A 22061-nucleotide genomic window follows, 5' to 3' on the forward strand; every position below is an offset into this window, starting at 1 on the left:
GTGATTCTGTGCTCATTGCTTGTTCTCTCATCAATAAAATGCCATCCGCTGTCCTTGGTGGTAAAATCCCATATTTAGTTATCTTCTAGGCTCCTTTGTTCTCCCTTCCTTGTTATTTGGTTGTGTCTTTTGTCCGTCAGTTAACTCTAGGAACTTATAAGTTGGATCCTCGTGCTATCAAATGTTTTTTTAGGGTGTTCCTATATTCAAAAGGGATATCAATATTATAGCCCTACTTTACAACAGTTCTTTGTCTTTGCTGATGGTACCTTTTTTTGAGTCCACACTATGTTACTCTGATTCCTTGAGTTTTTTTTACCTTGAAGAGTCCCTTCCTCTGTCTCACCTTCTAAATCCAAACCTAAGAATTGTGCTCAATCCTCCCACATCTTCATCCAGTTTGATTCCTTATTGCTTGGATCATCCCAATTTTCAGGTATACACACAACGACTCAAGGGAGGAAAGCCTCCTTTAGCTTCCACTTCCATGCCTTCAGTTCCATCGACACATGATCATATTTCCCAAGATGTTGGTTCTCCTTTTGCTAGGTAAATGTAGTGGTACTCAACATCCAATCTCTAATATTGTTTGTTATGATTTCTTGTCACATTCATGTTACTATTTTTTTAGTACTTTGTCTTATGTTGCTCTTTTAAAATCTATTTTTGAAGCCCCGCCTCATTTTGGGTGGAGGAATGCAATGATTGAAGTGCTGCATGTAGTACTAGATAGTGATACTTGGAATTTGGTACCTCTACCTCTTGATAAATTTGTGGTTAGTTGTCACTAGGTATATACTGTGAAGGTCAATCCAGATGGTTTCGTGGCTCGATTGAAGGCCAACCTTGTTCCTAAGGGATATACTCAAGTGTATGATTTGGATAATTCATACACATTCTCTTTAGTCGCTTAATTTGCTTCAATACGCTTGTTCATCTCCTTAGACACTACTTGTCATTAGCCTATATGTATGTGAAGAATGCTTTCCTACATGGTTATCTCTAGGAGGAGGTATATATGTAGCAATCACTTTAGTTTGTTGGATAGTGTGTCGGCTCTAGAAATCATTATATGGTTAAGAGTCCAGACAATCTTCAATAACATGGTTTGGTCAATTCAATGTTGTCGTACTTGATTTTGGCCTCTAACGGTGTGCAGTAGATCACTTCATATTTTATTGTCATACTCCATCTGACAAAAATTTGCTTATTGTGTATGTGGATGGTATTGCGATTATTGGAGATGATGATCTAGGCATCCAAGATGAAGGATCTAAAGATTTTCCAATAGATGAAATTTTAACCCAAGGATTTGGGACTTTTGAAGTACTTCTTGGGCATATAAGTATCGAGATCTTGTATAGAAATGGTGTTGTCACAGAGAGTATGTTCTTGATCTTTTAGATGAGACTGAGTTGTTGGGATCAGAATCTATTGATACACCCATGGATCCCATTAGTAAGTTGGTGCTAGATATGGGTGATTTGTTGCTTAACCCATAATGGTATTGGAGACTTGTTGGAAAGTTGAATTATGTCACAGTCTCTTGACCTGATATATCTTTGACTACAAATGTTGAGAGTCAAATTCTTGATTCTTTGTGAACAAGTCACTGTGATGCAGTAATTTGTATTTTGAGATATCTCAAGGGTGCACTTGGGCGAGGTCTCTTATATCATGATTGGGATCACATTCATATTCAGGGATATATACTGATGTAGATTGGGGCCATTTGGCCAGGCCCCCCTCTAGTTAAAAATCCACCTTTTGGCCAAAGATTCACAGCTTGCTCTTGTATCTTTGTTGGTGGTAATTTTGGTTTCTTGGAAGATTAAGAAACAATTGTGGTGGCTAGGTCAAGTGCTGAGTCAGAGTATAAGGCTATGGTTCACAGTACATATGAACTTATATTTTTGTAGAACATGTTGGAAGAACGGGATTTCCACATTCTCAGCTTATAGAGTTGATGCCGGTCTTCCATGAGCGGACAAAGCACATTGAAGTTGATTGCCATTTTGTCTGAGAGAAACTTGCATAGAAGCTCATTACAACCACCTAGGCGAATTTTTATTTTCAGCTTGCTGATTTATTTACTAAAGCGTTGGGAGGTGCTCGTGTGAAATTCATTTGTAACAAGCTAGGAGCATATGATATATATGCTCCAGCTTGAGGGGGGGGGTGGGATTTGGTTATTTTGTCTTTAGTATTCTTCGTATGTGCTAGAGTTATGTTAGTAAGTGTGAGTTAGTAAGGGACTAAGGATATTATGGTCATTGGTATTATACTTGACATATATTATAGAGGGAGAGACCTATCATTTAGGTTAAGGTCTTCTATATAACCCAATTATTCAATAGTTTGTATATGAAAAATTCGGTCGGTTCAGTTTGTGTTTGAGTTGCACAAAAAAATTTCAGTTCTATTAATTTTTGGGCCAAACTAGCCGACTGCACATCCCTAGATCTCCAAATATAAAATCGAAACAGTGATGGCTAAAGGAGTTGAATGAATGGTGAGAGTGATGTTTGTGCTTGCTTTCTATAATTTATAAACCCTTAGTTATTTCTCTGGGTCTGTAGGTGATAGGTTAGGAAGAAAAGGCAAAGATTTTTGTAGAGGGATAATGGTAGGATCAGCATATAAGGGGGAATCAGAAGTTCTTGATGAACTCAAAATAGATTCATCCAAGGAGGACCCTCTACTAGAGGAATAAGGAGTCCCCTCAGAAAAGGTGACATCTGCACTAACATATTTCCCTCAAGTGTGGTGATCATAATGTTTCCAACCTTACGATACCTGACAAAAACACATTTAACAGCACAAGGAGAGAACTTGTACTAACCAATATATGAAACATGAACAAAATAGGTGCACCAAAAGACACAAGGTGCAATAGAGAACTTCGATGTTTCAAGGTACATGATGGAGAACGAAATTTGTCTCCCCTATAACATTGGAGGGTTTTCTATTGAGTTGAATCATTCCAAATTTTTTTTAGAAAACACGCATATGAAGGAGAGATAGTGCTATGTCAAGTAAATGTCTATTTTTTCTTTCAGCTACTCCACTGTGCTGAGGGGTATGTACACATGAAGCTTGATGAATAATCTCTTTAGCCAAGCAAAAGGATTGAACCTCATTTAAACAAATTCAAGTGCATTATAATATGGAAAATTTGAATATCAATGTCAAAACAAGTTTTTATTTCTTGGTAGAATTGAGTAAATACATTAAAAAATTCTGACCTATCATTTAACAAAAAAAATCTAGGCCATATGTTAAAAATCATCCATAAAGGACACAAAATATTGATGACCAATCAAATTCTTGGATCAACAGTATGATTGCCTTTTTGTGACTAGTTGGTCATGGGTTCGAGTCCAAGTAAACAACTTCTCTGCATAAAAGCAGGGGTAAGGCTGTGCACATTGTGACGACCCTCTTACCATCCCAAAGCTGGAGCCTTGTGGTTCGGGGGGACATGGACCCTAAATATCTTAATGAATAAGAGAAACAATGATTTACTACAAGATTTAATTCTAGACGAAAAAGGTGTCCCAACATGCTTTCCCAATTGGTGCGCAGTACACTCAAAACAAGAAACAAACATGAATGCGGGAAAGCTTGTTCTAGTTTTGAAGGGATGGATGACACAAACATGCGCGCCATTGATGAAGAGAAACACCATTAGATATGAATAGAAATTGAGGAGTGGTGTGACAAGAACTGAATCAATCACCACCACCATCGAAATAGTACAAGTCGTGCTTCTCAAATCATCTCCTAATCTTCTTCTTCAATTGGAACATCCAGAATAACACAATGAGAAAGAAAGGTCACATAACATGTACTAGTTCATTGGCTAATTGATAATAGGTTCAGAGGAAATTTATGCATATATAACATGGAGTAAAAAGGCACAAATGGAAACGAGAGAATATTCCACAACCAGAAATTGGTACTAAACCATCAGCAACCAGAAACTAGTGTAAACATTAGCAAGAGTAACCTTAGTGTCTAAAGTAGTGGATTTCAAGGATTGAAATAAATTAGGACTCCTTGTCATATGAGAGGAGGCACTAGAATCAACAACCCTAGGTTGAGAGGATGAAGAGACAAGGAAGCCCGATTGTACTTGAATGGCCCATAGTATTATTGGATGTAGAAGAATGAGTTTGGAGTTGTTGAACCATGTGGACAAGATTTTTATACTCCTCTTGGGACTTGGTAGATGATGTACTTAATTCCTCAATGGAGGGGCTAGGGGCCCTTGAATTTTCAATAGTGGAATCATGGTCAGCAAGAAACTTATTGGCCCAAGTTGATTTCTCGTGGAGATCTCAACACAACCAACAATATGGTTTTCCTTACCACAGTGTGTGCTAATGCTAGAATTGTCACGACAAGCACTTCATCCTGATACACTACCTTTGCCATGACCGCTTTCCAAACCCTGTTCTCATCCTCCAACACATCCCTTGGAGGTGGTGCTATACATTGCTGAACTATCATTGGAAGAAGCTTGGGAGCCATCCTTGGTGATCCATTGGATTCTAGCATATGCTTCATTTATGGATGGCACGGAGTCATTGGCTAGAATCTGATTGCAGATGGGTTGAAGCTTATAACTCAACCTAGACAAAAACTTGGTAGCCAAAAACTCCACCCTTTGCCTTTTAATCATTTCAATGTCAGAACTAACTGGTCAGTAGATGTTGAGTTCCTCCTGCATATGCTTCGAAGCACTATGATACTTACTAATGGATGCAACTTCTTGATAAATTTTCTCATATAGGCCAAAAACACGAGTTGATTTTTATCTTGTGAGAAGTTTTCATGAAGACCATACAATATGGACTTGGCTGTTTTATGAAAAACATCAAATCACAGCAATTTGTGGCTCCATGCTATTCCACAACCACATAAGTAATATGTCATTCTCTTTCATCTAATCTTCATAGTAGTTGGGGTCTGGAGGAGAATGCAACAAATCTTGGACTTCCCTTTTGTGTTGATTTAAACACTAACTGCCTGAAACCAAACCAAGTAGTTGGAGGATTCAACCAATTTGATAGTTGTGTTCTGTTCGTTAACAATCAGTAAACACCAGTATTGAGAATGAATAGCACAGAAACTATGCAGAATTAGGCAGCACACACAAGCACAGACTAGCACTTCAGAACTTCAAAAGGCAGCTGATATAATAAAATTGAAGTTACAATCCTACAAGGAATTGCTTGATTACACAGTAGAGGGTAGATCACGGCAAGCACCACAGGCACTTCATAATCATGGCAGGGCAGCAGCTGCAGCATTATTGCTGGATGCAACTAGAAGTGTGTGCAGGCAAGGACAGGAAATAGAGTCAGTGAACACCAGTTGAAGTCATCGAAAATTCTGGAACTGATACAAGATTGCAAGCATCCAAGCAATCATGAATATGCGGTATTAAATCAGCATCATCGTGCCAATGCCAACAAGAACAGCAGAACAGCACCTTCAATATTCCTGAAACAGAGCATAACTGCTTCACATAGGCAAACCATCACAAACACACTGTATCCTACCAGGGATGCTGCACAGCCAGACCAAGATGAAAAAGGTTTCTTAAATGACTCAAATCAACCAGCAAAACAGATTTTAAAACTAAATTAAGGGGGAGATAAGGAGAACAATGAAAAACTTGGAGGAGATTAATGCTTTGATACCATATTGTAAAGTAGAAAAAGAGCAGAGAAGAGAAAGAGAAGAAAAGGAGAGGAAATCAAGAGGAAAAAAATGAGTCAATTATGGGAGCCTTACGTACAGACCAGCTCTGGCCTGTTATATATTAATAATACCCCCGACTAACACAACCTAAAATAACATATTCTCTTCTAACATGCTTTTCAAATATGATTAGCAAGAGGAAAGTAGTGGAGTGAATCAGTGGTAATGGAATGATGTGCCATAAAACACCTTAAACATCAAGCGTCCAGATTCCAGAATCCGTACTGGATGAGGGCTGGAAAGAGTCCAAAATTACTGCCACTTTTCTTTTTATTTATTAATTTTCTATTTTTTTTCCTTTCTAGTTCTTGTTCTTGTTTTTCTGTTCCTTCTCCTTTTGATGCAGCAGTCTCTTAGTTTTTACCCTCATATTTATTTGACATTTTTATTTTTCATATAAGTGTTTTTTTCATCAATGGTGTATGATTACGATAATAGATTCAATATTTGGTTCTTTGGACTTTCTTTCTGTGCTTAAATTTTGGTACAAAGATGGGGGTTTTGTCATTAGTGTGCTAGTAAATCAATACTTATTGGTTCGGTATCAGGTTTACATGTTCTTTAATTTTTTCACCACCTTAATTCTCTCTTTTATGTGTCCAGATTTTCCCAAATGATGTATATATTGCTGGGATTATTGATGCTGCAAAGTCTTTCAGGTCTGTTTCTCTGGTATTGCTTTTGCTTAAGCTGATTAGTGAATAACATGACATTTTATTTGTGCAGAATAACTATTAGTAAAGAACCATTTTTGTTCCTAATGAGGAAAAGAAAAAATAAAGTTTGTTGTTTGAACCCCCCTCTCTCTTGATTGCTCAAGTCTAAATCTATTTTTCACATTCTTTTTTGTTCCTAATGTTGCATAGCTGAGCATACATGTCCAAGAATGATATGGCACAGCAGGCACATGGTGATGAGGGGTTTATGACTTTAGTTTGTTGTACTTCTTTGGCTCGGCCTTTGTTTTATTTGGACTTGGTTGTATCTTTTTGGCTTGGTCTTTGTCTTATTTGGGTCTTTCTTTTGGGAGTAATCCCAATTCCATTGCATTTTGGGGTCTAGTGATTGAGAGAGTAAGTGGAAGGTTGGAGGGATGGAAGAAATTGTACTTGTCCTTACAGTACTCTCCCTAGTGCTTCTCCTTTCTAATATTCCTATTCGTTTCTTATCCCTTTTTAGAGTTCTGTGAGTGTTTCTGCGGCTTTGGAGAGGCTTTTTATATATTTTTATTGTTTTGTACGGGTGATAATAAGGGGGATGATCTTGGTATTGGAGACATGGTTAGGGGACCCAAGTCATAAGGGGGTTTAGGACTTGGTAATTTGGTGTCTAAAAACATCTCTTTAGTTGGGAAATCGTTATAGAGGTTCCCTTTAGAGGTTAACTACATATGGCACAAGGTGTTGGAAATTATTTTATATTGAGGACAATGAGTACAAATTATAATTCTAGATAAAAAGGAAATTACAAAATAAATGAAACTGTAATCTGTTGTAGTAGAATTTGTAGGCTGAAGCACAGTAATTTGTAGTTTTAAAACTGAATACACCGCCACTTCAGTGTAGTTGGTACTCAGCATATCCTTAGGACTTGACAGCCTATAGCTGTTGGTAAGCTGCATGCTAAACTAGTTGCCTATGAACATAACCCAATCTTAGCTATAGTATGGAAATTATTCAAGGAAATTAATCAATCTCACGGTATCTCTGTTAATTGGTCGATATTTGTTTACTGATATCTCTATCTCTTTCACAACTGATAGTTCCTTTATATAGGCATTATAAGAGTAGCAATTGTTCCTGAATTAAATCCAAAAAAAAAAAAAAAACTAGGATATTAAATCAAATAAAACTGAAAAATAATAAATTAATGTCTATAACGTTTTTTATTTATAAAATAAATCATATAAATAAAACAATACCCATCACATATATTATAATATACATAATTAGTTTTTTCAGTTACGAAATCATAAATCAATGTTACATTAAAAACAAATTGTCTTTCAAGACCACCCAAAATTTTGAATCATAATTTTTTCAGGGATTTATAGATGCATATTGGGTTGGGTCGCCTTCCAATACAACAATATCTTTGTTGGGGGTAATTTGGTTTCTTAGAAAAGTAAGAATTAAATTGTGGTGGCTAGATCAAGTGCTGAATTAGAGTATGGGGCTATGGCTCACACTACATTTGAACTTGTTTGGTTAAAGAACATGTTGGAAGAATTGGATTTTCCACATTCTTGACTTATGGATTTGATGTATTATAACCATGTTGCTATTCATATTGCCTCCAATCTGGTCTTCCATGAGAGGACTAAACACATTGAAGTTGATTCCCACTTTGTTAGGGAGAAACTTGTGTAGAAGCTTATTACATCCACTCAAGTGAAGTCTGATTTGCAGCTGGCTGGTTTATTCATTAAAGGCTTGGGAGTTGCTTGTGTTAAATTCATTTGTAACAAGCTAGGAGTATATGAAATCTATGCTCCAACTTGAGGGGGAGTGTTAATGGTTATTTTCGTCATTTGACATTATTATTTGGTTTAGTGTTAACTTAGTAATATTTAACATTATTATTTGTTTTAGTGTTAAGTTAGTAATTGTGAGTTAGTGAGGGTATTTTGGTCATTGGCTTGTACTTGACATATATTATAAATAGAGGGAGAGACCTATCATTGTGATTTGGTCTTTCATTTTACTAAATATTTCAACACCTTCAACCTCTTGTCCTTTTCCTTGAACAATGTCATTTGCAAGCTTAAGGTTCTTTTTTAGATTACGGCATTCACTTGGACATTTTACATTTAGAAGATTAATATGAAAACTTGTTATTGGTGAGGAGGCCCTGTAAGGCCACTTGGTACTAGTGAGGAGGCCTTGTAAGGCAGCCAGATATTTTCATGATGTGTCTTGGGTTCAGTGACACCAATGCTCAGCTCTTTCTACATTGTTGGGTGGGTAGACAACTTTCCCATTTACCTATTTTTGATGAACTGTAGTAACAACCTCAAAATGTAGATGAGTTTCTGCTGGTGTAATTTCAGGGTTTTGGGAGAAGTCAATGAGGGCTTGTGCAGTACGTGTTATTCTTTGGACTTTGCGGCTTGATATTTAAGAGAAACACGGGGATTTTTAATGCTGAAACATCTTCCCTTTATGTTATGGGTTCTAATTTTTTTCCTTGCTTCTTTTTGGGCACACTCTTTGGGAATTTTGGTAGATTTCATTGTATGATCTCCATAAGGATTGGAGAGCTGCACTTTTGTAATTGCTTTTAGCTGATCTTTGGAGGATGTCTTTTTATCTGCTGTTTGTAATACTTTCCTCTTTTCCATATGAATTTCTTTTTCTTATATAAAAATAAAAGAAGGGCATCCTTGGGTCTCAAGGCTCCTCACAAGGGTAGGAGGAGGGTCATACAGTGTATTTAACCTTACCCCTGCTTTTATGCAAAGAGGCTGTTTCCTTGGACTAGAACCCGTGACTAAGGCGTCACAAAGGAGCAATCTTGTCACTGATCCCAGGCCCACCCTCTTATATAAAAAAAATGATAGTCTCAAACATTTACTTTCCTATATTTCATTTCAACAGTATCATGTCTCTGTAGTTTTTCCTTGGTCTGTTTCCTTGTTAAGTTTTGAGTAGGATTGTTAAACCTTTGAATGTTTCAGCCTCCTCTAACTGTTCTTTTTTACTTTTCAAATTAAATGGATACAAAGCTTGTGGGTTGCTGTTTATGTGGACTCATTGCTTAGTTGATGCTTTAATATATTTCATTTTTTATTGAAGTCATAGTATGCACCGGTGTTTTTTTTTTTTTTGGGGGGGGGGGGTTGTGTACCTGCGATGTGAATAATTTGAAAGAAAAAAAGTTGAGTTAGCTTCTTTGCTTCAATAATGATAAGAATTGCCACCATTACAGTGCTGTTTTTTTATGATATTTATTTTGCTGTCAATCATCATTGTCTTAATTTTATGGGAAATAATCTTTTCTAGTGCTCAAAGGACATTATATATGGAGTCAAGATCTTCTTTGGAGTGGTTTGTAAGGAAAGTGCAAGATAGGATTGTTCTAAGCGCTATAAGGAGGTTTGTGGTAAATGTGGCAAATAAATCAAGGTGAGGCTGTTGCATCTTTCAATAGTTTGGTTTGTGTTTTTTTTGGTTTTTCAGAAATTAAGCTGTCTCTTGGTTAATGTTAATTGGTGCAAACTCGAGTTTTTTCACAATGCTAAGCATGTATCAAATTAAACAATTCAATTATTGTAGACACGGTCACAAAAGATCTTTTTATCTGCTGAACTGTTAATGAAATGAGAAGAGAGTTGTTTTCCTTAGCAGTATTCTATTATTTTGATGCCAAACTTCTTACTATGCATGTCTACATGGCAAGTTAATTAAATAGTCTATTCATGCTTTTGAATGTTGGAGCCAATGCTGTGTATTGCATGTTGCATTTAAATTAGTCAGGTTCTGTACAGATGTGCTTAACTTTCCATTGGTTGCCCAAAAATTAGCGTACATCTACATTCAAACCAAAATGTCTTTCCTTTAAATATGAATGTAAAAGGCTATGTAGCAGCCAATGGGTAATGGTTCTGGCGTAACTTGATCAACCTCCTGTAAAAACACTTTAAAGATTACCAATCATTAATTTTGAGTCACTTTATACCTACCGTAAGTAAAATCTAAATAATTTTATCTTCTTGCTTTTAGTTTTTCTTCTATGATACAAATGCTGTTTTTTTCCCCGACATATCTTTATTCGCTGATTGTACTTAATATATCTCTTTGACTTTGCTCTTATGTTGTGACGTCTGAATCAATTTGAACTAGTCGTATCTAAGAAGGCTAGTCTATCCTGTACGGTTACTTGTTAGCTGTTGCTATCTTGTTCTTTAAGCTGTACAAACACACCCATGTACCCATCCACCCATCCACGTAAGGTTTGAATTTAAGAGGGTGGGATCTCCAATTTCTCCACCCCATTTTTAACCAGAATGTTGCATACAGATTTGCCAAATAATGTGGTGGATTTTTTCTCTGAGCATGCTTTTAATTCATTATCCCAAGGCATGGATGCGGATAATGTGAGTTGTGAAGGGGTCACCAATCTGATATTATAGTGTTGAACTCCAATAAGAATTGACGGCAAGGCTCCTCCAAGCATTAATGAAAAAATGATAGCTATGGCTTGTGATCAATGGAAGGCTTCCCACTAGGTTTTTTTTGGTGGAGGGAAAAGAAGTTTGGCAATGGGATTCCAGCATGGTTGGGTCTGACTGGTTTAGAGCACCACATTTATGTTTTCTTCGATGATAACTCCTGTGGTGGTGATGACAATTGATCATAGTAGGATCACTGATTAGGAATCACAACTTGGAGATCATTGGTTGGTCCATGGGGAAATAGAAGATAAAATTTTTTTTGGTTCTGTTTCTCTTTAGTCTCTGCTTGTCTCAGTCTCTTTGTCTTTTTCTGTGTCTCTGTCTCACTCTTATACCTACATATATATATGTATATATATATATATATATATTATTTCTACAACCAAGTAAAAGATGGTTGGAGTCTCTCTTATGTCTTTGTCTCACTTTTCTACAACCAAGTAAAAGATGGTTGGAGTCTCTCTATGTCTCTGTCTCACTTTTCTACATGCACACACACACAGATAAATATAAAATTTCTACAGCCAGTATGGTTGGAAGTGGAGTAACAAACAGTGATGGTTGTTGGCTGTGGTGAGGCAGATGGTGGCACATGGCGATTTAAGTTTAAATTGTGAACCTTGTGACGTTAAGTTGAAATTTACAGACAATCTTGTTAAATGTTGACAGTTGTAGCAATTCAAGTTTCTCATAAGTTAATGAAATATGAGTTGAATAGACTCTAAACATAAGAACAAGATTTAATAAAAAAAATTGATGGGTGGGTGAATCCATTTATCAATAAATATTCCTGATGACAATAATAACTTTAGTGGAAATAAGACCAAAACACCCCAATCTAGAACTGTGGCTTCCTAAAAACTCCTAAGCTAGATGCGTATAGATAATTACCCAACCATGACCTGAACTTGGTACAACAATCATGAAAGATAGGTCTAAACAAAGCTTTATGAATAAGTCTCCTACTTGATTACATGACTTGTCAGATGGAGTGGCTACAATCTTCTTCATCACAATGGTGGTCTACTTTGATGCGTTTTGTTCTTTTATGAAACTTTGATTGCATGCAATTACCACAGCGCATCATATATTTCATTATTGGAAATTGACACTCAGAGATCTTAATCGCATTTACTCACTTGACTGCGCAAGCCATAGCTCCATACTCTGAATCGGGGCTGGATCTGACCACCATAATTTGTTTCTTGCTATGGTGTGTGACATGATTACCAACTACAAAATTTCAGTACTCACTACTCTGTAGTAGATCTCTCATCTGTTATTGAAGCAACCCAATCTGCTTCTAGGTACCCTAGAATATGAAAACTCCTGAGATTGTGTACACTAACCGCTTACTAAGAGAGCCCTTAAGATACCAAAGGATCCTACATGCAACATCCTATGGTGCCTGCTTAGGAGTATTTTCTTTTAATTGATTAATAACTCAAATAATAGATGGAATGTTAGGCGCTGTGACAAGAATATTAAGTTCCCATTCATGCACTCATTCTTATCTTCAAAATCTGGTCCATCATCTCTGGATAATTTCACAATCCGGTAGGTGGGAGTATTGGCTAGTTAAGCTCCCAACACAACACTCTTTGTAAGTCCTGAGGGCATTCTTCATCTGACAACTTTAGCCATTTGCTGCACAGAACAATCTTACTATCCAAGAAATTTCAAAGAGCCCCCTGGTTCTTGATTTGAAATCATATAAGTAATTCCTTTATAGTGTTTTTTTTTTTGATAATAAAAGAAGATATAATAAGAAAAAGTAAAATCATAAGGAGGATACTAAATCCTCAAAAAGAAAGTGAAAAACAAAAGTAAAAACTCAAAAAGAAAAAGGGGAAAGAAAAAAAATAAAAATCTGCAATGATCAGCCAAGAAATTCCCTCTTTAATCCCTTCCCATCATAGTTCTCCTAACACTTCAAATTAGCTAATTCACTTTGAACTTCTTTTCACTTAGATTTTCCATTGTCAAGCGAAATTTAATTTTCTCCTTGATTAGACAACATGAGGCCCAAGTCATTCAACAAACTCTTGAGTTTCAATGTCCTACTTAGAAATTTCTGGAACTGGAGTACGTTGAATTCCATCCTTAACCTTTAGGGACCTCATCTTCAAACATATTAATTCCTTCTAAGCCTTCTAAAGGAGGAGGCAGCATATACGATAAATCCCCATGGTGATCAATAGAAGAACAATAGGAAAATCCATACTAATCTCGAATATGATCCAATAGTAAACCCTTTCCGCGTTCAAAGTCACTACTCCCTATGCTATGCTCATCCAAAACATTTCCACATCTCTTACTATCCTACTCAATTTGGCCCTCTCACTAATTGGCTCCTCCACTATACTTAGAACACCTTTGGAATCTTTCTTGATAATTTTATGTGTTTTGTCAATCTCACTAGAAAAATCTTGCTTATCTTCATGAAGTTCCCTCCCTTCAAAATCCATTTTCACTTCCTTATGGCGAATGTAAACATTTATACTCCTCGAATTATCTGAATTGACTCCTGTACCAGCCAACCAAACCAAAAATGAAGTCTTGCTTTTCAAACTCACAGGAGTTAATTCTTAGAAACAAAACCCTCCTTTTCATCCTTGAAACTCCCCCTATGATCATTCTTCTCCTGCCGATGAGAAGAATCATTCTTTAGAAAATTAGAATAGATTTTATAATCCCACCTTCCTACTTCTATTGCCTGCTCTTTACTGTTAATGGAGCATCCCTCCTCATGACCGTCAAGGATGTTATTCAAAGAGGAGCACAACTTAGAGCCGATCAGAACACCTTGTACCTCATTCAAAGATGAGTGCAGTTCATCTTGCTTTTGCTCTAAAAGATGCTGAACTTCTATAACCTCACAAGTCTTGGGCGGGAGGGGTTCCTTATGGTTAGGAACCTGTATAGACTTTTGGGCCTACCCATTTAATTAGCTTGTTTGCGCATAACTTGTAGAGATTTTCTCATTGCCCAAGCCTAGTGTTAAGTCATAAGATTGCTCTTGGGCCTCCTTAACCAACAAGCACAGCAAAGATTTTGAAAGACTTTTATTATTTTTGAAACAGCTGGCCCAAGTCTATATTGATCGACAATAAGCTAGGCCCAACCCACTCAATCTTATTCATCTCGTCATCCATGCAAGAAAACCTAGCCACCTCTAATCTCATTGTTTAGTTGGAAATGTGCCTTTAACACCGTATATTATTCGTTCAAAGCTGACTGAATGAACTCCTCTTGCATTCTACCTCCACAACAAGCATAGACCACCTTCTGCTCACTCGTTGAAATTGATTGACCTCCACCATCACCTATGCTTCCAAAAATGATTTGATCCTAGCAGCGATTTTATTGTCTTCCTACTATTTGTTCCATTAGACTTTTGATTGACAAAAGTCTCCAAAGCAACGAAAGCATCCCCAAATTGAGACCACTCATCACCTTTCAACTCTTCAGGGACAAAATTGGAATACCTTTTACCCTTCTTTACGTGCCCTATTTTCATGAACTTTTTGGCCCTAGTTGCATGAATCCCCATCCAGTGATCAATGTAACCCACTTGGAATCTTTGAAGAGAGAGAGAGACCAACTTGCAGTTGGTCAGATTGGATCCTTTTGTTGAGTAGCCAGACAAATGCCTAATCTCTCACTTGATCCACAAAATTTACAAAGCTTACACTCAACACACAGAGAGAGAGAGAGAGAGAGAGAGAGAGAGAGAGAGAGAGATACCAACTTTCAGCTGGTCAGACTGGATCCTTTTATTGAGCAGCCACACAAATGCCTAACCTCTTACTTGATCCACAAAATTTACGAAGAAATTCCTCACAAAGCTTACACTCAACCTAGCAGTTTTGATGAGAGAGAGAGAGAGAGATGGGGCAACCGCTGCAACATTACAAGTGGCCATTTGCTTTTTCCACTAGGGCTTTTTCTTTAATTCTCTCAATTTACTTAAGTACTCTTAGCCCTTATTGTGTGTGGTCTCTTTCGTTCATTTTAAAAATTTTGTAATGAGTACAATTACATTGATCTTTGTCAATGGCTCAATTAGAATCCTTTTCAATTATGTTGAATTAAACACCTTTTAAGTCCTTTTTTGAGAATTCCTTCGCTCAAGTTAATATCTAGGACTGTTGTGCAATACACGAACAATCACCCGGGTCTGATACTGATTGTTGTTTTCAACAATCATCCCTTAGAAACCAATTGTTGGCACTAAGTGTGCGCAGCAGAAGATCCCACACGAACTCTCAAGAAACAATCAATGGAACAAGAAAGCAAGACTCAATGATGAACTATACGAACCTAGAAATCACTCCACAATGATAATCAATGAAAGCAATAACCAAAAGACACAAGAATTTACGTGGTTCGGAAATTTGCCTACGTCCATGGGAGCAACAACTATTTTCACTATCAATGATGAAGCATACAAGCTTTGAAGCTTGCTTGAAGCTTAATCTTTTCTATGGTTACATAATAATCATTATATAACAATTTAATGCATAAAGAAGACATATAGTTGATCTAAAACACTTCTGTAGCAATCCCCTGGAGGAAATCCCTCCTATTAGCCCAATCAATTGATCTCAGATTTGAAAATCCGTGACGTCTGCGAGTGAAACTGTTGACGGTTTGAAGCCCAAAAAATTGCCTTCGCAACACTGTTTGAAACCGTCAACGGTTACCCCCAAATCGTCGATGGTTTGCCCTCCATGGTTGCAACTTGCATCTCTCTCTTGGTCCCTTGCTTCACGGTGCTTTCCCTGGTACATGCGCAGCACTCGGTACATGTGCTCCGCTTAGAATATGAGCCACATCCCCAAAAATCTTCACCTTGGCGAATATTCACCACTTAGGAGAAATTCGAAAGCATAATCCCCCGCTGCTCCACCTGAGCCAGTAGATTGCAACCCGCTTCCCCTCTGACACCTGGAGACATAAACCAAGTCCAAACCACGCTTGAACTTGATTGTGGTAATAGGAACTCCACCTAGATGAACACCCAGCTCCTTGAACAATCCTTTGAACCACAATGCCACCTTGGCAGCCTCAGCCTCTACCAAGAACTTCAATGCAGTTGTAACTAGCGCACCCTGAGACTGTACCTCGGGCTTTCGACAATTAGGCCTTCCCACAATGTACCCCGTTGTAAGCCTCCTGTCATCCAAGCCCTCTGTGTATCCTCCATTTGTGAACCTCACGACTGACAAATCCCTCTGTTGCCCGCCGAAGTATCCAACTGCACTGGCTTAGGAAACCTTTGACATGACCCCAACATCACCATTCGTCCTTAAGTACTGAGTGGTAGACTGTTTACTTAGATTTGCCAACAATGTACTGAATGCTAAACCTCTTCGACACTTGATCTCGAAAATCACCCCAAGATAACCAAAAATTTCCATGTAGTTTTGTCCATACTACCGCCTTAAGATAACACCAATCTCCCCGCAGCTATGACTACAAAGTCACCCCGAGATAATCCCAATCTCCCTGTAACTTTAACCATGCGAATCTCCAACCCAAGAACACTCTTGGCAGTACCCAACACCTTCATGTCAACTTCCTTTTTCAGAGTCCCCGACTGACAGTCAAAACCTCCATAGCAATCGACATGTCACTCACATAAAACCACAGAATACTTGCCCACTTGCAGCCTGTCTCCCTCTCCCTCTCTGGGGGAGCACCACCAACCTCTTTGTCTGATTCTTATATAGTACCTCCATCTCCTCCACTATGGCATTTGTCCACCTAGCATTCTCATGGCCATGCACTGCCTCTTGAAAGGTAGTAGGATCCTTCTTGATAGTAATGGTTGCATAAAACATCAGATCATACCTAGGCAGTGGCCTAATAGTGCCTCCGAGCCCATTGTGATCCAGTTGGTCTCTCGAGCTTGAACTCCCTGCATTATGACCAACATCATCTCTGCCCTGAGTCTGAAACTCTACCTACATCACAATCTCCTTTTTGCTCCAGTTTATCCTGTGATACTGCAAGTCTCTTGAGTTAGAACTCCCTGCACTTTTGCCTTGAGTTTCCAACCCTACTTGCACAACATGCTCATTGCTGCTACTGCAGCTTTTTGACACCCGTTTCTCTTCATCTACTTGATTATGCTGTCCCATGGCTTTAAGACCTAAAACCATGTCTACACCAATCGCCACCTTGTTTGTCATTGGATCACCCAACTTGAACCCATCTTTCTTATATACCAGAAAGATGCACCGTCTAGACATCACACCAAGCTTAGATCCCACCTTACTAGAAACGTGCATAGCTGGACCCCCAAAGTCTACTGCATAACCAGTCCAAACCTCTCCTGCAACTCTCCCATCTAGTGACACCTTTGGCGATCGATTAATCGAAAAACACGCCATACTCGTTGAATTTACCAAGAAGTCCCTTGCAAGCCCTGCATACACCATGCCCTGCTTACAAAACTCCTTGAACAACAGCATACTCAGAACCAATATTTGACTTGAGGAACTCTCTCGATTCGGTACTCCACCTTAGCCACAAGTTACACCTAAAAAACATCTCCAACTTGTGCTGCATGAGATACCCTTAGATCTTTCGTGATAACCTCATGAAATAACCATGTCCAGCCCGTGATGCTGCCCTCATTGGTATCCAAACATCCACACCAATGTAGTTCAGAACACCCACCGTTTTGTGTGGTTAAGTTACACAAAACGGTATTTCCTGACTCATAACTTTTAGCTGCAGCTCCACCTACAACTGTGCTACCTAGCAATTCAAAGAGATTCCTTGCTATCCTCTTATCCCTTTATAACCATCAATACGCTGTCACACACCATCATCGTCCTGCCTTCAGACTTGTAATTATACCTGTTACAATCCAAAGCACCCAATGATATCACGTTCTTCCGTAGATCAAGTACATGGCTTACCTCACACAACATCCTTACCACACCATCATACATCTTGATCCTGATATTGTTGGGCTTTTGTGGAGCCTAGTTGTGTCTTAATTTGGATGACGACCCGACCTCCGTTTAATTAGAGATTTGTATCCTAAGGCTTAGTCCATGGAGTTGCAGCTTGGGCCTCATGGCCCAAGCCTTTGCTCCATGGACTAAGCGGTACAAGCCGTACTCGTGGGGGTCCGGGGGCAACGCCCCCGGGGAAATTTTTTGGAGCCCATTCGGAACGGAACCCTAGGCGCAACATATAAAAAGGGTGCTTTCGGGTGATTAGGGTTTGTGTGGTTGTATTCTTGAGAGAGAGCGAGAGCGAGAGAATTGTATCGCCGCACTCTCTGTGCTTTCTTCCTGATAATATTGAAATCCCTGCAACTCCGTGGACGTAGGCAAAATTGCCGAACCACGTAAATATTGTCTTGTGCGTGTGATTGAATTTTTCTTTGGTGTCATTCTTTCTCAATTTGTTTCTCACAGGTTTCGGGAATTTGTTCGTATATTCCTAACAGATATCCCCAATTTTGACAACTTTGCAGACCGCACCATTTCCCATCAGAACGAAATTAGGACTAACCAATTTGTAAGTGGTGAACTAGGCTTTGTTTGGCGTTTTGTGAAAAGAACATCCTGAGTCTAGGATCCAAGAACCCGTAAGGCATTATGAACCTGATGAAACAGAAAGCATCTCACAATCACTGCTCCCTGAGTCCCTTCCTTCATCTACATTCATAGATTTTAATGAACCCCCTTGAGCTTTTTTCTTCCCCTTCTCCCACTCTGGACATTCTAATTTTATGTGCCCTAGTTTCCCGTACTTAACGTCCTTCCTCCTCATGGATTGAGTTTTATTATCACTCGATCCACTCTAGGACTTGCCTCTCCCACGATCCTGATTACCCTTCGCCACGAGCCCTTCACCATGTGAACCCTCATCATTGGCCTTCTTCCTTTGATGGAATCCCAGTAGCGCACTTGTGATGTCTTCCAACTTTAGGGTTTCTTTCCCCCAATTCAGCATCGTAACTAGATTCTCGTATGTAGGCGATGTAGGTAGGGAATTTAGCAGCATCAATGCTTTGTCCTCTTCGAACTTCACATCAACTCGCTCCAGATCTCTAGTGATTTGATTAAATGTGTTGATGTGCTGAGTCAAGTTCAAACCCTTCATCATCTTAAGCCAATAAAGCTTTTGCTTAAGATACATCTTGTTTGTTAATGACTTGAACATGTATCGGCGCTCCAGTTTCAGCCAAACCGCTGTCGGTGAGTCCTCATCCATGATGTTGATACAACACGTCATCGGCCAGAAATAACCTAATAGTGGATAGAACTTTCACTTCCAACTCCTTCCAACTTGCGTCATCTATGCTTTTTGGCCTCTTTACGTATAGACCCTTCACCATCCCTTGCTACACCTGCAAGTCATTCACCCTCCTCTGCCACAACTCGAAGTTCCCCATTCCATTGAACTTGCCGACTAGAGACCCAAACTCGTAAAAAAAATATGAAAAGTATAAAAAGGGGATTTTGCTGGCTTCGTCGACGAAGCCAATGTTTTCGTCGACGAAGCCAATGTTCAAGGCGACGAAGAACCTTCTATGTCGACGAGTCTGATCGGGTCAAAAGGCCTATAAATAGGATTTTTCATTGCTTAAGGGTTAAGAAACCCAAAATTCTCTCTCTCTCTCTAGAACTGGCGAGTTCACTCTCTCTCTCTACAGTTCTTCGCCGTTCGTCGCCTGTTTCGACGATCGAAAGTTACTGCGAAGATCAGGGAGCTAGGATTTGCAGTTCTAGCTGATTAGATTTTCAGTTTGGTGATAAAGGTCGCGATTTGGTTTCTGAGCTTTTCGGTTTCTGTTTCGAAATCAGGTAAGGGAATTATGTTTAATGCAGTGTTTTATTGTTTTCGACCAGTGGAAATATTTATGGTGTGGGTATGTTTATGTTTTCAGTTGTTCTTCTGAAAACCAACCGTTCAAAAAACTTGTTTTTAAACTTAGGATATATGATATGATATTTTGAGTAGAAATGAACAGTGGAAAGTTTGGTTTGATCCTACAAACCATTTATTCAGTATTTTCCGTAGTTGCCTACGAGCTATGTTTTAAATTATAGAAAATTGTGTGGCATGTGAATGTGGGTTTTAGAGTGATGGAAATACGAGGATGGATATGTTGTGTAATATTGAACTATTTGAGAAAATACTAGAATTGTTTTGAGAAATGTAGGAACTTATGAGAGGGCCAAGGTCGAGTTTGTATGAAATGATCAAGGCCGGGTTTTATAAGTAACAGAGTTTATTTTGAGGCTGGAGTTTGTATTAAACGGTCGAGTTGTAACAAAGGAGTCGAGGCCCAAAATTTTACTTTATGAGAGGGTAGAGGCCCAAGTGGTGTTAAACGGCTAGTGGTTGGGTTTTGTGAAATGAGTTTTAAAGTACAGTTTTATTTACTTAAATTGCACGATATGCTTTAGGAAACCTGTGATCCAAGTGTTGCGAGTGCGGTACTGTTGCTAGAGAGAGTTTCACCATTTGACTGCGTGCGCCCACATTTACGAGCATGTGGTGTTGGGTGGTCCTAGCCGATTGACCTAGACGCAATCGGACCCGTAAGCGAGCTTGCGGAAGCCTGCTGACGTATATAACAGGGAGTTGACTTGGCTTAGGTTGATCCCTCGGGTTATTGTCCAGCCTTTGGGCCGCACAACCCTGACCACGAGGATTTATACATGGCGAGTAGTTCTAGGGTGTATCTTTTATACATATCTGTATATTTATGTAATGATGTAAATGTCTTTCTAGTATTGATTCATGTTATGAGAATTGAGTATACATACTATGTTCAGTAAAAGAGAGAGGTATGATTCTAATATACACTGGAAAGCATGTTGCCACACTGTCATTAACTTAATCTTTCTTAGGGAGAGGTGTCTCACCCCGTTGTACAACATATCTTTTTAGGGAATCCTAGAGATCAAGTTTAGTGGGATCTAGGGGGTGGAGACTAGTTAGTTACTTTTTGTGAGTGTCTTCAAGAACTCATATATGAGTAGATTTGGTAGTATGTCGTCGGGCTTGTATCGCTGGTCATGTGGACCGAGCATGTGAACTAGTTTTTGGGATGTAATATGTGTATGGACAGATCCTTGAGATATATATATATGTTGATTTAGACTCTGGTAATAGTATGTTGAGATTGTTTCATTTATTCCGCTGCATATCGTGTATGATATGATGGTATTAGGTATTCAAACATCACTAAAGTAGCACCCTGGGCCGACGTGTCAGGTTAGGGCGTTACAGGTTGTATGTGAGCCTAGGTTTGCTAGGTTCAGCAGACTTTGACGGTTAGTGTTAATTACCAGAGTATAGGTTGAGATAACTTAAGAATGAGAAAGGGTTAGATAGGCCAGGTTTTAGCTTAGAGGCTTGGAAACAGAATTTTGTCGACGGTCTTTTGTGCTTTTCCTGGAATGGCGATTTCAGGAAAACCATGGTAAATCCATAGATGGTTTTGGTTCTCAGTTGAAGGACTGGACCCGGAATGTATGTGCGTCGTGTTATCATATGTCTAGGGTCGAATATTTTGGAAGTCTTGCAGTAGAAATGTACATGTGGGTCCTTTAAACTGCAGACTTATGTGTTTTGTCTGTTAGTCATTCCATATTTGTTTTAACCATGATAAATGTGGAATTTATAAATTGGGTCATATCCTATCTTCAGGATGAATTGTGGAGGAAAGGGAGTCATAGGAGGGGACAATCATGTGGATACTTCCAGTTGTGATGATGTTGAGGCTTTGTCCGTACTGTGTAGTAGGGCACGAGAGGTAAAGAGGGAGTCTCAGAGAGATTCCAAGGAATGGAATCAGCCGGTGGCTGATAGAGGCTGCACGTTCCAGTAGTTCTCGCGGACGAATTCACCAGCATTCGCGGGAGGACCGAACCCGATTGCAGCGGTGGACTGGGTCCAGGAGATGGGGGAGCTATTGGAAGTGCTGGAGTGCACGGAGGAACAGAAGGTAAGTTTTGCTGCCTTCAAATTGGTGGGGGAGGCAAAGAGATGGTGGCGATTGGTAAAGCTGGTAGAGGAGCAGCGTCCAGGGTACATATCAGTTACCTGGAGCCGGTTCAGGGAGGTCTTCTTCAGCAGA

The 22061-nt window shown here is 38.9% G+C and overlaps 1 protein-coding gene across 2 annotated transcripts in view; it reads left to right on the forward strand.

Annotated features, from left to right (window-relative positions):
- The window catches only part of LOC131152234 (uncharacterized), a 71178-nt gene that overhangs the window by 25328 nt on the left and 23789 nt on the right, over positions 1-22061 (forward strand). For both annotated transcript variants that reach the window (XM_058103989.1, XM_058103990.1), the window contains 2 exons: positions 6373-6428; positions 9771-9893. In XM_058103989.1, the coding sequence (XP_057959972.1) occupies positions 6373-6428; positions 9771-9893 (179 nt within the window). The remainder of the gene's footprint in view (positions 1-6372; positions 6429-9770; positions 9894-22061) is intronic.

The sequence above is a fragment of the Malania oleifera genome, chromosome 3 (assembly GCF_029873635.1).
Source record: "Malania oleifera isolate guangnan ecotype guangnan chromosome 3, ASM2987363v1, whole genome shotgun sequence".
NCBI lineage: Eukaryota > Viridiplantae > Streptophyta > Magnoliopsida > Santalales > Ximeniaceae > Malania > Malania oleifera.